Source organism: Cyclopterus lumpus, chromosome 2, assembly GCF_009769545.1.
Source record: "Cyclopterus lumpus isolate fCycLum1 chromosome 2, fCycLum1.pri, whole genome shotgun sequence".
Classification (NCBI taxonomy): Eukaryota; Metazoa; Chordata; class Actinopteri; order Perciformes; family Cyclopteridae; genus Cyclopterus; species Cyclopterus lumpus.
Window position 1 is genome coordinate 3,468,153 of NC_046967.1, and position 17,925 is coordinate 3,486,077.

Here is a 17,925-nt window from a genome sequence, read left to right on the forward strand (position 1 = left end):
AGGTCTCTTAAGCGCTGCAGCGTCCCTTTTAACCGGAGGTCAATGAGCTAAAAAAGGAGCTTCAGGTTGACCTGCAGTCACTAATGACACACCCACCGCCCACTCTACCCATTACACCAGCTGGAGGGCGCAGGAATGTGCCAGATTACAGGCTCAGCGCGCTCTGGGTGTGTGTGCATGCAAGTGTGCGTGCACTCACTCAGTCCTGTCACCGTGGCCCCGGACAGGACAAGACACACACGGCTTCCCCTGAGAATTCAGCGGAGCCACAGCTTCCCACTCTTAAGGCCATCTATCTTGGCCCCAGCAGACAGAAGGATTTCTAATATTTCCACCGTTTATATCACTCTGACACAGTTCCATGTCACACACTCCCATCCATCAGGAAGTGAAAGGCCTTGCAGAGGACTCCAGCAGCAGCAGCTGCTGCCAAGCAGGGACAATGAGACGCACTGGAGGACTGTCCCAGGGTGACCCCAGCAGTAAAAGTCATAAAATGAGTTGGCGTTAAGGATTTGTTGGACATGTTGCCCTCGTGTTGACCTGACCTTCCACCCTCTGCACCACCTCCATGTCTTCATATAGTGGGAGCTGGTAATTCCTGAGATGTGTTTCGTGAGAAGAATATGTGAGGGGCCCTCTGATGAGTAACACCAGCCCTACTCTCAACAGATACTGGCTCAGTGCTCTCGAGCAAGACCTTGAACCGCTGCAGTGGAGCTGGCACAGGGCCAACAGATGTGTGTTTGACAGTTTGAGGGTGAAGCTCAGCCACTGGTTAAATAAGTGCTTTGTGACACGTTGATGAATAATACAGAACAGTAAGTCTCTATATCTTTAGAGTATGATACATAAACACTGGACTTTCGTGTTTTGTGTGAAGCCACATCGACGTTCACTTCTACTTCCTGGACGGAGGCGTCTTTGAGTTTTTGTTTGTCCATCCGCTCGTCCATCTGGGCCATTTTGGTGACAAGATATCTCAGGAAGGCCTGCAGGGTATTTCTTAAAGTTTGGCACAAACGTCCACTTGGACAAAAAGATGGCTTTTACAAGCGACAGCTCTTTAAAAATAAAAAAGACATCTTTTCCGGAAGTAAACCTAGAGAGTAACTCAAGTTTATTTTTGAAAAGACGACACTAGAGGGGAACCGAGACAGTCACAGGTCGCCTGCTGTGCTTATCCACAGTGAATGTTGAATTCACAAATCATTACATTGTGATATGATCTCTGATCATTTTTAAATCAGACGGCAGTCCTCCCTAATGCTGTTTGCTGAAGACTTGACTGTAAAGCCAAAACAATGAGCTTAAAGAATGCCCCCCCCCCCCCCATTGTTAAATATAAAAGGGGAAAACCTCAGATTGAAAGTTGTAATTTGAAAAAAGGGACGAGCGAGCAGCTTTCTTAATTTAAATGGAAAAATGAACCACCAAACCAAAGGCTGCCCTTTTTCGTCACTTGATAGCCTCTCTCCCTTCTCACGTCCTGTTCCCATCTAGTCCAGATGAATTCTCCTTCATGAAATCAATGAAAAGGCATAAATACAAATATTTGCCCCAGAGCTGATTACAAATATTTCTCCGTGACACATCACTCCAAGGCCCTGTCTGGGAGCAAAGGATTTGGACAAAAAGTGAGAAATTGCTAACTTGTCAACATCCAGCCGCTGTATTTACGAGGCTGTCGGCAGCTCGTCGGATGTGAGATACGACACTCTGCCAATTTAGGACCCCTGGGAATCATCTCCACCCCCCCTACACACACACACACACATACACACACGGATGACTACATCACATGCACAAGTTTACTGTGTCAGAAAGTTCCTGTCGGCAAAAAAAAAAGCTCACTTTGTTCAATAAAAAGATTATGAAAGAGACACGACTCACTAAGAGAGAGAGAGAGCTTTGGATTCACCGACTGTGTTTCTTTCCCCCTCCCCCCCAGAGACCTCATCAAGAAGTTCCTGGTCAATGACCGAGCCAGACGGCTGGGCAACATGAAGGTGAGTTGGTGAGACTTCCTGGCTCCCTGAGCCACATGGCAGGTAGTCTGACATCAGCAGTCTGAGGAGGACGGGACAGGAAAGAGTGACTGAAGCTCCACATGGTCCCAATTAGACGGAAGGGAGGAGACTATGCAGGAGTGTTTGGAATCGTCTGTCTGCAATGTGAATATTGTTCGTCCCTCAGGTCAGCAACACAAACTTAAGCTTTGAATAAAAAAAGATTCATGAAAACCATTTTGAACCTTTGACTATTGAGACAGAGTTTGAGAGTACAGACAAATTTGCAACACAATTTCATATGCATAAATCTCAAATGGCTTTGAAACCTGTCCTTCAAGAGAGTATCAGGCCCACCTCGCTGAACAGAAGCAGTCCAATACAGTAGCCCATTTGAATCCATATGGATATAGAAATACCTTTAATTGTTAGAATATTAGCTGAAGCATTAGAAACACATATCACTGTAACGCAATACAATCCAGCAAACTAGATCCTCTGAAATGGTCACACAGTGGAATCAACGCCTCTAAAGCACTTTGAACATTACAACCTTCACGAGGGAGGATTTATGTATTTATATATTGTATATATATTGAATATGTATTGTAATCTTGCCCCCAGGCTGAGTGCAGCCTCAGAGGCCCAGACAAAAATGTCCACACATTACTCACTGCTGCTTGTAAACCTTATTGCCGTGAGCTCACTGTAATAATCGAAGATGAAGATGAATGCATCAACATCTTTAATGGATTATGACAGAGAAATTGCACAAATATGGCAAATCAACCTGAATCTTGATAAGCAGCCCTACTCTTCGGGCTTAGTTTCCGCTCGTCCTCTGGATAAATGAAAAAGCAGACGGAGCCCGGCAGGATGACCCGGCACCTCCCACAGCTCCACTCTGCTCCTCGATTGTGCAACTTTAAAGATGAATATGACTCTATCCCCCTCTCTTAAGAGTCGAGTTGTTAAAGAACAGCTATGCTGTAAGTTTGACCGGAACAAGGTTGGACAAGAAGCTACAAAAGAGTACCGAGGTCTCCATCTCATAAATAATTACACCACACTATCAGAGATGTGCAGAGAGTCTCCTTCACTAAAGATTATGTGGAACGCATGAATCACCCTCATATCCAGCGTGTGCCCTGATTATGATTATGGGTTACAACACGGCTACACTGCTCAGCTAAACACAAGCTCTGATGTCTGAGAGACATCATGTTGTCTCGTGACCTCTTGGAGTGGACACTAGTGTGTACGTATCCAGTTTCCTGTGGATTCCCATTCAAACTGACTGGAGTGTTTCAATTAGCATTCGGGGAGAGGAGCCGCTCTCAATAAAACAAATACTTCTCTAAGCCCAGTGATTAACTCCACATAATCCCAAACAAGATGCTATTATTGATTTGTGGCTGCCAACATTGTTCTGCGGCGATGCAGTCGTACAGATGACGGACGCTAAAGCTTTTTTAAAAAATTATTCATTGAATTAGCATTTGAACCAATGCATCGATAAACAAGCGACAAAGTCGTCGCAATGTTTAGGCCGAATGATGGATGGGTGGAACCATCACAGGACTTTCATTTAGGAGACCACTGTGTCCTGTGTGAAGTTTAAGATAAGATAGTCCCATATTGGTCCCACAGCGGGGGGATTTGCAGGATTACAGCAGCAGAGTGCACAGTGCAAACGAACAAATGAGACGATATGCCATAAAGAAACCACACGGCATTATGCTAATGGTTGACCGTCGTGGTGGAGGCTGTACTCTGAGCTACATGCTAACAGAAGCATGTCATTGTTGACCATGGAGGTCATTACCAGATGCTTCAGCTGCCTTTAGCTGCCCACGGCCTCACCTCCCATCAACACACACAAACGCAGAGCTCAGATCAGTTCAATGAAATTACATTGAAATAAAGTGCGACAGCAGGAGCTCTGATTGGCCAGCTGTTGCGTTGTAGCGGGAGTCTGGCCTAGCGCGGCTGCCGCTGCTGGGTCAGACGGATTTCTGTTTCTAAGTGGCCCATTTTAATAATGAATCCTTCTTCATCAAGAAGAAAAAGCAGCACGAATGTCTCATTTGTTTACTATCATTGCTTTGTGTTCCAGAATGGAGCAGATGATGTGAAGAAGCATCGGTGGTTCAAGGCGATTGACTGGGAGGCCGTTCCTTTGAGGAAGCTGAAGGTGAGCTGCTTTAAAAGATAACCAGCGGTGGTTTTTGTAGCTCAATCCATTGAGATACTATATGAACTATTAATCAAGGAGTTGTGACTCTTCAGCCCACCACTCGCTTCCTGTTTGCACCATTTGTTTTAGAGGCTTTCCTCCAACCACGTTTCATCTGTTAGGACCAACAGGACCACTGTGGCTGCTTTGAGGTGGAAGCTGCAGATGTATTGGATCCCTGTTAGCATCATGTATACAGTGTAACCTACAACGTTTGGTTTATTTCTTTATTTACAGATCTGTACTGTTGAATTGCTCTGAATGACATTACGTGTGTATGAATAGAGTATAATTTGATTTGATTTAGTGATCTTCTTATAAGGAACATGCACATTGATCAACATTGTGCTCGCCATCCGGCTACCATTCAACTGAATGTCCCGTTGTCTCCACAGCCTCCCATAGTTCCTAAAGTGTCCCATGAGGGGGACACCTCTAACTTTGATGTGTACCCAGAGGACGACTGGAAGAAAGACCCTCCTGTGCCTCAGAAGGACTTAGAGATCTTCAAGAACTTCTGATCACTGAGCCCGGTTTATTTATTGGCGGAATATCCTGAGAATTGACACACAACATAATATATAGTAACTGTTCCAGCTACTATCATGGAGAAAATCCCTATTTATCAAAGCCGGGAGCCTCATTTTATCCGTAAATAGGGTTTCCCAAAAGACAAACTCCAAATGATTGATGCTGTGACATGTATCATACCACAGAGATGATTTGCTTTTTATATTTTTATTTATCTGACTAAAGTCAAACCTTTGCTGTTTTCATTTTTTTTATCACTGTTTTTTCACTGAGCCTGCTCATATGCAAAACAAATAATGTGTTTCCTTTGAAACCAAAAGACTGTTACTTTCTAGGTTTTAAACAACGAGAATAATCAGGTCCTTTTTAAAAAAATATTATTATGTTTTATATGTTTTCAAAAATGTTCACGCGGTCATATCTAATGTGACTCCAGACTGGTGCTGTAACTGTCAGCTGGCCAGTAGTCACTAATGCAGGTTTAGTCTGATTATTCTGGATGTAGTCATGAGTCTGAACAGGCGCAGCACTTGTAAAAAGGTGCCTTACATCACAGTTTGATGGTTCCATAGACATAGAGCTTTTCCTCCGCCACCCCTGATTATCATCTCTGTACATGTGAGGCGATGAAGGTCTCCTACTGTAAACCGGTCCTCTCCCGGCGCTCTCATTTCCCGTTGCTTTTCTCCAGCAGCTTTACTCGCAGCCAAAGGACTTTGTCATTACCGTACCGTCACAGATGTACTACAGACTTTCCCAAGATGCTCACTCACTTCACTCCTCATCATCATTGTCATTGCTGGCGTGCTTTTTAAAGCCCAGCCGTGGGTGCTGGGGGTGTGAGCTACTTGCCTCTCTTTAGAGCTACATTACAGTATTCTTCAGCGTTCCACTTTATTGTGCAGAAGGCTTCGGTTGGTATTTCCGGACACGATTGGCCTTTTTTTTTTTAAACGAACCTCATCTGAATTAGTTCAATGCCATTAAAATGCAAGAGACGATGTGATTGCTGTGCCTCCCGCTTCATGACGGAGCTGCTGCTATCCAACTGAAAGGATGCCGATTGGTGTTCACACCAAAAGTCCGGACTGTGTCAAAAGGGCTCAAGGAGCCGTGATGCTGCAGGTCCTGGGTACCTAGGTGTGTTTGTTTGACCCACCCATCCACCTGACCCCCTCTCTCACGTGCATCTTTATTCCACGTCATCCCACTTCCTCCTTGGCTCCCATAGGTACTGCGGTCGCTAGAGGCCCGAGCTGATGCTTGAGGACTGACTCAAGTGTCTGTTGTGACGAGTTGATCCCTTCACACGGCTGCTGGGTGGTCCCCCATGTTTTAGCAGCGCTCAGAGGAGCAATACACTGTCCCTGTCGTAACATGTGTTAAACACAAGTAAATAGTGTGAGAAGATGCTGGGGGGGTCATCGTTACCGTTATGTACTGAAATGCTATTGTACATTTTAAGGGTAAACTAGAGGTATGGCCAGATAGTTTTGATTGGTAGAACTTTAAAACCAGTGCAAGGGGGGTGGTCCCATGTTTCTAATTAACCTGTCGCTAAGCCCCGCCCTTTTGCGCAGACCAGACCAGGGTACGCCAACGATCCGTGGACAGTTTAGTGGATCTGGAGCTGTTCATGGTTAAACGTCGTAACGGGGAGACCCGTTAAGTCGTGTGGAGCTATGTGAGAAAGAGCTGCTGCGTGTTAATGTCTGAACAAAGCCCCACTCTTATTTCCAGTGAACCGTTTGAGGACATTTGGTGATTGCTAGCTGGCTGACAACCTTCAGGAGTTGATGCCTGACTGTACACACGGGAAAGTGTTTTAGTGTGTTGTCTCACAAGGATATTTGTGAGACTGTACTATATTTAGCAGCCTGACATCCCTTATTGCACCATGCGTCTCCGTAGTCACACAATGTTCACGTGCTGCCCCCCCCCCCCCCTCCACCCTCCATATCCCCTTCACATTGCAGATACACTGTTGTGCATTCTTACAGAACCAAAGGAGAGCTTTCTGAGAGCAATGTCATTGTTTCACATTTGTGGCAATAGACCGGTTTCTTTGCTTATCAAATCGATGTTGATTGCAACAAAGTAATAGTGACACAGTCAGCGTCTCCATCTCTCAGCCTTGTTTCGCTATGCAATTATCTACGGCGACTTCCGGCACCATTTATCTCTACTAACAGATATCAGCATATGAATGCAAAAAAAAGAAAGAAAACGTTAGCTTGTAAAATACGGTAGCCGACACACGGACAAGGACGCCTTTGCCCGGATATCCGCTGGCTGCACTCGAACCTCAGAAATAAAGTTGGCTTGGCGACGGGTGAGTTGTGGTGTCAGCGAGTGGTGACATGAGCTACATCGTGAATACAGCCCGAAGCCATCTACTGAACTATATCAATGTTAAATACAACAGTAGGATGTGGGCATCTGCAAGTTCTCGACTTCCATTTCTTCTTACGTCTTGGAAGCATACGCTTATACTGATATATCTGTGATAAGCTCATATTAACCAATAATATCAACCTGGTCCTCTACTCCATACCTGCACAACATATCCAAATCTGGCAGCTTCATATAGTTTTCATACAGTCCATCAGTCACTTGGGTTCAACAGTATGAAAGGCCTCCGTACGTCCTTCTATGTGAACATGTGCAGTGTGGGCACGCACAGGACTTCTATGGAGCTTTTATAATGTACAGAAAATAATCATCACAATGCCTGTAATGTATAGATCACTAAAATGACCTACCCAGCATGCTTTGCGGTCCAAACAACCGCGATTGTTTTACAATTCCTCGTTTTTTTTTTTCTCCATCATTACGTTCACTTCTGATGGTGGCGGAAAATAACCATGTAGACACAATTTATGGCTCCCAATGCTTTGAGTTTACGATTTGCCATTTAAATTGTCTGAAAACTGCCAATATTGAAAATCTACACAGTTGATTTGTCACCTCAAAAATCCTCAGAGATAAATGTAATAATGAAATGACACAAACATAGAAAAGCCCATCGTTGTTGTTAAGCTGCTTTGGAGCTCGGCCCTGTGGTATCTTTGGACCGGGCATGGGGGCGGGTGTTCCTGCAAGGCATGCTGGGTAGGCACATCCGAGTGTCCCCGCCTGTGTCATCCTATGGTTACATCACACGCACCACATCGTATGTATAGTGTTGTCTGCTGAGTAGAGGACGGCTCATAGAGAGCCTGCTTGTATAATGCATGTGTCTTTAACCTCCAAACCCAGCCACTTATGTCTTACCTAGCAATATCTTTATATCTCTCAACCTTTAGTCATACGTGTTCCACCCTATACATAACAATGCCTATCAATATACGCTATCTCCTTTTGTACCTTTCATTATGGAACTTTAAGCAATGGCACATGTTTGTATCGAGACTTAAGGGTCTTTGGAAATGTTTGAAAGTGATAAGAAAGAAACTTTTCTCTTCCTCTCGTGTCCCGCCTGGTCCTTCCTGCCACTCACTCTCCACATCCTGCTGTCCAGCCTCCGTCTGAAGGTCAGCTGACAGCCTGTGTAGCTTTCATATTCACAAGATGGAAATGTGGACTTTTCATTTCAGTGTTGCTTAAAGGCCGGTTCAGGTTTTGGTATCAATGTACGCAGAGGGAGACGGCACACAGTCGTCCTATTGGTTCAGATGACATGCTACACAACCACTGGTGTGAAATACAATGAGAGAGAGAGCTGTAGAGTGACTCAAGAGAGGGAGCGGCGTACAGAGCAGTGAATCAGAGGGATCAAATATTATTTCTGATGATCTCACAGCGCTTAATAAACACTCCCACACATCCACTCAGCGCTGCCCGGTTAGAATGAGAGCAGCCGAAGCTGTGGAGACACTCTGGGATCAGCAGAGAGGAAGAGGAGCACATGAAGAGGAGCAGCGATGTAACAGCCCGTCAAATAGAGCCGCTTTGTCCCACAGGCGCTGAAGGGGGCCTGGTCTCTGGTATCGGAGCCCAGTTTATGGCTGGAGGTTAAACACCCACTTGGGGCCCACCGTCTCTTCGCCGACACCCAGAAACATCTGAACACAGCAAAAGAAGTGGAAAATGCTGAATAGTATAGCTTTAAAGAATTTTATTTTATTTTATTTTATTAGTCTTTCAGTTTTGGGAAAGAAAGGCGTAATATTGCAATGGATTTCTTAAAGCTTGCATGGAGGAGTTTAGATTCACTGACAGCTACAAAAGGTCATTATTTTATCTCCTAGTCTGACGAAGGAGTTGAGGACTTTCACACAGAATGTATCTGCATGAGGTAGAAAATGGGAAAGTCTGAGGCACTATTAGTAATCGTTCATATACTCCCGACTGAATGTCTGAGGCGGTACAACTTTCCTCCAGAGGGCTGCAGTTCCCCTCTTCACCATGTGGAGCAGCCAAAGTGTGACATCGCCTTTTACCTGATTTCTCCTAACGTTCTAATCTCGATGCTGGGATGGTTTAAATTAAGAATGCTTGGTGATGATTAAACTCTTTGACAGCAGCAAGGTGTTGGTGGTTAACCCCCTCCATGAGGAAACCGCTGACGTGGCATTTCCCAGCTATTACCTAAGTGTTTTCCAGCAGTGGGGTGACTGTATTCCAGCTGTTTTCATCTGTATCTCTTAAACTCTAATCACAATTAAATCCTGGCATTTACATGGCGAGCTTTAATTCCTCGGCCCATCTCTGTAAATCCAAAGGTGGGACCGGCGTTAAAGTGCTGAGCACGGTGTTTGGTGGAGGGTTATTGTGTTCACAGTGAGTCATGTTTGGTCTGGAGTCCCCGCTTGTCTCGCTATATGTGATGACAGTTGGGACCGTGCTCTAATAGTGGGCTAATGAATGCCTTATGAAGGGCCTATGAGTTGGATTAGTGTTACTGAAGGTGGTGGGAGTGCAGCCTGATACCTCCCAGAAGGCCTCAGCGACAGGAAATGCTCGCAATCAAGAGATCAAAAAAAGTCAAAATGTTCAAAATCTGCAACATTCACACACTGTATTATCATTTTATTACTTTATTACCGTATTTTTCAGGAATTTACTGCATAATAAATGTAATTTAAACTCGACTCGTCTGCTACATTCTTCCAGAAGAAATACCATTGCAGTGAACGTCATGTTTCTGCTCTATGATGGCATTAATTAGGTGAAATTCAAGCAGATAAATATTTCTGCCAATATGAAAATGATGAGGTGAGATCGACTCTTGAATTTGCAACTTCATTTGGGTGTCCTATACACAGATACCAAATGAAAAGCTACCCCCCCCCCCCCACCCAAAAAATATAAATCATATTAACGTAAACAACGACATGGCTACTGTAACGCTAGCAGCTAGTGGAAGACTGGTGGGTGGAATACGAGCAGGTAGGTAGACGGGCGGGTAGATCGTCCAATCACTACAAGTCTTAGTACAGTCCTGCGACAGCCACACATATTCATTGATTGCTGTCAGGATGTAAAGAAAACTCTTAAGTTAAAAGTTTCAAAGTTATATGAAATCCTTTGAAGATCGTTTCCCACTGTAGCTTAAAGTCCATTTGGATTTTCTCCAACAGCCGTCTCCGTACCCGATGAGGTCCCCGTCAGACAAAATGAGCTGAACCCTGCGAGGAACGGGGCACACTTAATTAGTGCTTTGGCAATGAGGCCAGAGGCCAGAGAGAAGAGGAGGACCACAGGCGACTGCTCCTTTGGGACACGCTTCAGAGAGGAACTCAACTTCCCTTTTAAATACCACACTTCTGAAAATAGTAATGATGTTGTTTCATGCTCCTGGATTACTTCTCAAGTCCAGACTTAAAAAGGTTAATGCAGACTCGTGGGAGGCTACAAGCAGACATGACGGGTCACATCACAAAAATGATTATGACGCAACAGCCCCCGACAAACGAGTTCATTGAATCTTGTTCTGCTGTGAAATACAAATAAAGTGGAAATAAGCTTCAAATGAATGGATAATGAACACTTTGAGCCCCCCATAGAAACCGAAAACCTTTCCAATTATTCCGTCAGCCACTGATCCCATAAGAGCTCGTCGGAGATTTGAGACGTTGACAGAGAGATTTCTGAATATGATATATTTATATTTGAGCCCTCATACTTTATAATATACTATAGTCCAGGAGCTGCTGAGTGAAGAGTTTATGTACTGCGTGGATACCGTGAAGGGACAGTTGGGGTAGTCGGGGAATAACCTACAACATGACAATTTCATGCCCTTTATCACCAGTCCTGTTCGTGACCTTCATGGACAGGATATCTAGGCACAGCCAGGGGGCGGAGAGGATCCGGTTCGGGAGTCTCGGGATCGCCTCTCTGCTGTTTGCGGATGATGTGGTCCTGTTTGCCTCCTCGGACCGTGACCTCCAGCATTCACTGGGGCGTTTTGCAGCCGAGTGCGAAGCGGCAGGGATGAGAGTTAGCACCTCCAAATCTGAGGCCATGGTGCTCTGCCGGAAACCGGCGGATTGCTCCCTCCAGGTGGGGGCAAACTGCCTACCCCAAGCGAAGGAGTTCAAGTATCTCGGGGTCTTGTTCACGAGTGAGGGTAAGGTGGAGCGGGAGATCGATAGGCGGATCGGTGCGGCTGCAGCAGTAAAACAGGCGCTGTACCGGTCCGTCTTGGTGAAGAGGGAGCTGAGCCGGAAGGCAAAGCTCTCCATTTACTGGTCGGTCTACGTTCCAACCCTCACCTATGGTCACAAACTCTGGGTCGTGACCGAAAGAACGAGATCTCGGATACAAGCGGCCGAAATGAGCTTCCTCCGTAGGGTGGCCGGGCTCAGCCTTAGAGATAGGGTAAGGAGCTCGGACATCAGGGGGGAGCTTGGAGTCGAGTCGCTGCTCCTTCATGTCCAAAGGAGTCAGCTGAGGTGGTTCGGGCATCTAGTCAGGATGCCTCCTGGACGCCTCCCATTGGAGGTTTTCCGGGCACGTCCAACTGGTAGGAGGCCCCGGGGAAGACCGAGGACACGCTGGAGGGATTATATCTCCCTGCTGGCCTTGGAACGCCTCGGGATCCCCCAGAATGAGCTGGAAAGTGTTGCGGGTGAGAGGGAGGCCTGGGTCGGCCTGCTGAACCTGCTGCCACCGCGACCCGACCCCGGATAAGCGGCTGATAATGGATGGATGGATGACAACTTCATCTCAAAGACAAAGCTCAGCGGTTCCTGTGTGACGTGGTGGACGTGGCTGCGATGGAAGGAGAACAGCTGAAATCTTGACTCGGGCGTTGAGTGGACCAGGGCCGGCTCTGCCCACCAGGGTCCTGCAAGAGGTCAGCACAGGGTCATGGACCAGCAACGGTTGAGAAAAGCTGCTTTGCTGGTTTCACCAAACGTTCAAGTCTGTGTTAAATGGTGCTCATTGGATACAAATTGCTTTTATTTTTCTGTAGACCATAACACAGTTAGGCTCTTTATGTCCTCACTCATACACCCGATATGTCCAAAAACACAGAAATTCCTTGTCTTCGGGTCGATGGGTTTTAGTTAGATGTCTGAAATAAGATCTGTGTTAACAAGGTTTTAACTTCCTGTTCTACAATACCTCCTCCCTGCAGCTCTCTGTTGATTGGCTCTGTTGGCTCCTCAGAGGAGAATCCGATGGGACATTTCAGTCAATGTAAATCTTGTAAGGTCTCCTTAGTGTCACGGCACTGTGAAGCCCCACCCGGTCAAACAACAGGGTGTGCTTGTTTACTTGCCTTGTGATATATCGCCTTAATGACAAGTGAGCCCTCAGAGGTCATGGAGACAGCGTTGAGGGTGCACCACCACACCCCCGCTGGGTGCCGCCCACCCGCCTGGACTCGTGCTCACCTTTGTATCGGTCCTGCTGAGGACTGCAGGCACACTTTCCTCTGTGAGATTGTTAAGTCCAAGAGAACAAATTCAGCATGAATCTGAACCCAGAATAAAGATTTGTATACAGTATATTCAGTCCAATTTAAGAATATGAATAATTTGTTTGACAAAATATTTGAAACTAAAGGTCCTCTTTCCAGAGCTGTCAAATGCATCCCACATATTCACCAGCATACATTATGCAACAATTCATGATTTTACCCAAGTTTTGGATATTTTTCAGAATTTTGAAATACGTCTAATGAATTGATTACTCATGTCCTTATGTATGCATGAACCATTTCCTGCTTAAAACATTAATCAGGAAATGTGAATTGTTTTATAAATCGTACTGAGGGTGGTTCACTTTGATTTGAGAGTAGTTTATTGTACCTGCTGGACACGGTCACTGAGGCCCTGCGGTCACTGCTGGTCGTTCATGCAGGGGAAATCTCTCTGGCGGAAAACATTATTATCTGAAACAGTGTTTGTGGAAAAGTGTTTTTTTTTTTCTATGAGCCCTAAATCACATCCTCCATTGGATCAAAGAACTTGATAAAAGGCAAAAGATAATTAGTCAGTGGAAACCACTCAACTTGTTTCAACTTGTTGTTTAGATCAAAAGGTGTGACCAGTTAATCACAAAAGCTGCTTTATGGTCTGGTTGACTCTAAACGACCATCATTTTTTATATAATAATTTACTGAATGAAAATCATGCTGTATTGAAGAAGACTTGAAACTAGAGATTGAGACCATGAACTCATGTTTACAATGTTTACTGAGGGAATAAATCAAGAGAAGTAGAGTCATTTATATAGACTTCTATACAACCAGAGGAGTCGCCCCCTTGTGGTCAGGAGAGAGAATGCAACTTTAACACATGAAGCATAGACTTCTATACAACCAGAGGAGGCGCCCCCTGGTGGTCAGGAGAGAGAATGCAGCTTTAACACATGAAGCATAGACTTCTATACAACCAGAGGAGTCGCCCCCTGGTGGTCAGGAGAGAGAATGCAACTTTAACACATGAAGCATAGACTTCTATACAACCAGAGGAGTCGCCCCTTGGTGGTCAGTAGCGAGAATGCAGCTTTAACACATGAAGCATTGATTTACTTTTAAGATCCGGAGCTTATGGGTGGGGGCAGGCTAACTAACGTAGCTAATGTCTGAGCTTCGATGGTGCGGAGCCGTGCATCTAACCTACTGAGAACTGCCTCCAACCAGCAAATGAACTACACTTGTTGCATGTACCGTTAACATTAAGGGAGGCAGAGGAATAGCTATACATGAGACACTCTGAGCAAGAGGGAGCGGGAGGAGGAGGGCAAACCTCATTCTAAAACAAAAGGTTTTAGAATGTGTAGAAGCTGACAAACTTCATGTATTTTGTTTTAATGCAACTTTGTAGTCTTCTGACTAGGCTTTAACACTACATGACATTATTCACCCATTCACACACTGATGGGAGGGGCTAAGGTGCCACCTGTACATCAGCAGTAACTAACATTCACACACATTCACACACCGTAGGCACATCTACGGGAGCATTGTGGGGTTAAGTGCGCAAGGACATATATCGACATGGGCTAGCGCAGCCGGGGATCGAACCGCCGATCCTCTGAAGGACAACCCTGCTCACCACTGAGCCACAGTCACACCACGAACTGGAAACCCTTTGAACAGTGGTGTGTGTATCACAACACAGACATCGATCAGGCCGGAGACTGTGGAGTGACCACTCAAAGGAGCGGAGACATCCGCCACGTGATGATGGTCTTCCAGTCGCAGATATTGTTATAGATCATGTGCACGCGCCTGTTTTTTATGCAAGTTTTGAGACCAATTAAACAGCATAACTATTACTAAAAGGACCTACGCTACTCCATCCATCCATCCATTTTCAATACCGCTTATCCTCATTAGGGTCGCGGGGGCGCTGGAGCCTATCCCAGCTAACATAGGGCGAAGGCAGGGGACACCCTGGACAGGCCGCCAGTCCATCGAGGGCACCTACGCTACTCTTATAAGTTAACTCATATACTTTTCCATCCAAACACTAATTAGAAAAGCCGGATAGAAGCTGAAACAAAGCCCAGGTCACCAGAGACCTTTAGAATGAGAATCAAAGGGCCCTCAGAGACGGGGACACGGGGGACCAGGCAGCTAAGAGGAAGCTGGAAGAAAAACTCCAGCAGAACAATGAGAAGGACTTTTTATTTGGGTGAACCAACTCTTTTATGTCAAAACATATGGCTTGCTTATTACTAGAACCACTAGTTTATCGGATCATGGTCAGCATGACTCGATGCATTTGGCACAACATCTGAACGGACCAACCGTTTGGCTTTTTTTGCCCAGAAACCCTTTTCAAAGACTTGGATTTGGGATTTTTCCATTTCCATCCAGTATTTCTAATGATAGGTTGGATTTTGCCAAATTCTAAAAAAGCTGGGAGAGCCAGCCCGTGTGCACATCACACGGGAACTCCTCTCCCAGTAAACGGACACACATGCCTGGTGCTTCCCGTCCATCAGCACAGCAGCTCAACAGCTGGATGTGATTGAACCTTTCTCTGCTCCGTCCTTAAAGTCCTCTGGAGACAGTGACGCAAACACACACACACACACACACAGAGAGTCTAGTCTTGCAGTCTCTGTCTTCCTAACTTTCTCTCTTGCATCAACCCTCTGCAGAAAGCCCATTTTTAAAGCACCAGTCGGAGCTCAATCACCCCAGCTTCCCTCAAACACCTCCCATGTGTTTTGAATGCACGCCTGCCATTTCTTTCCCAGCACTGTTATCCCTAGAAATCATTTCATTGATGGATTTTCATATTAGCTTTCCCCTCTTCCCCCCAGATGCTACTTAGCTGTCCGGCCATGCTTGTTTGCACATTAAGCCCACTTAGCCTCGTGACCCCTTGACACGGAGGAAGTGTTGCGGCGTTGCCCTGGCGCTCGGCGGGCGCTTTGCTGTCGAGCACAATGTGGGATTCGCCGCTATTGGAGACATCGTCTTGGCCCCGGAGGAAGGAAACATTAAACACAGGCTGATGGCTGTAAGACAAGAGAGAAAGACATTCAGAGATGTATCATCCTGCTGGCCAGGAACACCGCTGCCGAGCTCAGTTGGCCCCCCACAACACAATGAATCATCCTGATTCCTGACGGATAATGTATCTTCTTTACAAAACGGCATATCTGTGGCCGTGCGATAGTTTGCAGCGCATTAGAAGAATTCAGCTCGCCAGGCTCAAAGAATACTACCTTACTGTCTTTAGATATTCTCCCAAAGAAAAGCCCAGGAAAGAAATTCATGCCCCAGCCAATTCCTCATCTACCCCTTTATGAATCATAAATTACTCACTGAGAGTGTCCAGACACACTGCTAACGCGTTATCATGGAAATCTGGTTACCTCAGGCTCTGCAGACCGCTGTGAAGATGCACAGTGATCCTGTTCATGATCACAACGTCCTCTGTCTCTCATCACCCTTTTATTACTGCTGTCTGTGTGTGTGTGTGTGTGTGTGTGTGTGTGTCTGTGTGTGTGTGTCTGATGATGCATCAGTACACAAGCTGCCGATTGAAAACATTTGGCTGCGCTTTTTTTTTCTGGAAACACTAAATAAAAACAGTAAGACTGCCTGTTAATTTATTTTTAGTTTAACTAAACTAACTTTAGTTTACTATATTTTACTGGTAATCAACAAGGAAAGGCTAACTAATACTATTTACTATAATGCTCGGATTATATTATATTGTTTATATTATTTGTTTAATAAAATAATGAGTTGAAAGATTATATATTGTATTGTAGCTGAGAAATTACATTGCGATTACATTAGAACAACTATTACTTGGCAATAATACTTTGTAAATCTTTAGTAAAATATTGTTTGCCATATATCTATAAACATTAACAGTATGTCTCCTCATATCTTATCTGAGAACTGACACTTCAGAGATGACATTGTTTGCAACTTGTAAAATAGGTCAGATGTTCCCTGTTTGTCTCAGGGACAACATCGTCCTGCTAAAGTAGGAGGACTGTTTCACGTTTATGGGCAGATGTCACATACAAACAAACATGGCATGTTTACATGTAAACTACGTCTTCCCATTGAGCCCACCGGCATTGTATTTCATGTCTGCCTGTGCCTGTGGGCCATCCGGATGACAGTGAGCGTGAGATGACGGAGAGACTCGGTGTTCTCTGCAGTGAGGTGAAACAACAACATGTGCATATGTGTCGCTCAAGAACCCAATATGGTGCCCCTCCTAATGAAGACCGAGATCTTCATTGTGACATATCTGTATGTGTGGAACTTCCCTCCTGAAGCAGGTGTTGCTGAGCATATTTCTGCACTTCCTGTCCCTCTCGGTGTCCATGTGCCTGCCTGCCGTGGGTCCCTGTGATCCCCTCTCCATATGCTCATGCAGCCTTCTCTGCTGCACTGTCCACGTGTTTCTGTTTCAGAGATGCATCCGAGTAACTCCAACACTCGGAGGCCTGCTGTCCCATCTACCTCCTCCCGGGCAGCACATCTTTTTCTCATGATCACTATCTGTATCAGTTTTGGTTCCCAATTATAAAGGGTGTGTCCTCCTGTAATCTTTTATGTTTCAACTAGGAGGAGGAGAGCCTGGGATCATGTTGACTTCTGCTCCCAACCTGCCTCATGTCTCATGTGTGCAGACATGATCCTGGGGGGGAAGTGTTGATTCATCTTCCCGTAGGGTTCCTTTGGCCCGACTGTCCCAGCAAGGGCTGCTGCAGTAGGAGGCCGAGTTCAGCATCTATCTTGCAAAACAACATTTTTACGATATGGTTTCGTCAAAATCCCTGTTAAATATGGTTTTGTTTATATTCCTGTTAAATTCTTCTGAAATGTACGTGAGCACAATGACCTCAACACAAGGCGAGGCGACTAAAGTCCATCAATACAAACTATGTCTCACATGTTCATTTCATTACATCACATTTCATTTAGCTGATGCTTTTATCCAAAGCTACTTCCAATAAGTGCATTCAACTATGAGTACAAACTCAGAACAACAGGAATCAAGAAAGCCAAACTACAAAGTGCTATGAGTAAGTGACATTTAAGTGCTACTAAAGTGCTAAATTATTTTTTTATTCAAGGTATAGTTGGAAAAGATGTGTCTTTAGTGTGCGGCTTTTCATACAACATGCAGTCCTGGAAAGTTCAACACAAGCTTTTCTTGTAACCTCTGGAACGTGGATTTGGATAAATGCCAAATAAAAGCAACG

General features: G+C 45.2%; 1 protein-coding gene across 1 annotated transcript in view; it reads left to right on the forward strand.

Moving 5' to 3' along the window:
- The window catches only part of prkx (protein kinase X-linked), a 31,671-nt gene extending 23,431 nt beyond the window's left edge, over nucleotides 1-8,240 (forward strand). The window contains exons 6-8 of the mRNA XM_034548049.1: nucleotides 1,952-2,009; nucleotides 4,126-4,203; nucleotides 4,641-8,240. Of these exons, the coding sequence (XP_034403940.1) occupies nucleotides 1,952-2,009; nucleotides 4,126-4,203; nucleotides 4,641-4,766 (262 nt within the window). The 3' untranslated portion in view covers nucleotides 4,767-8,240. The remainder of the gene's footprint in view (nucleotides 1-1,951; nucleotides 2,010-4,125; nucleotides 4,204-4,640) is intronic.
- Nucleotides 8,241-17,925: the final 9,685 nt, after the last annotated feature.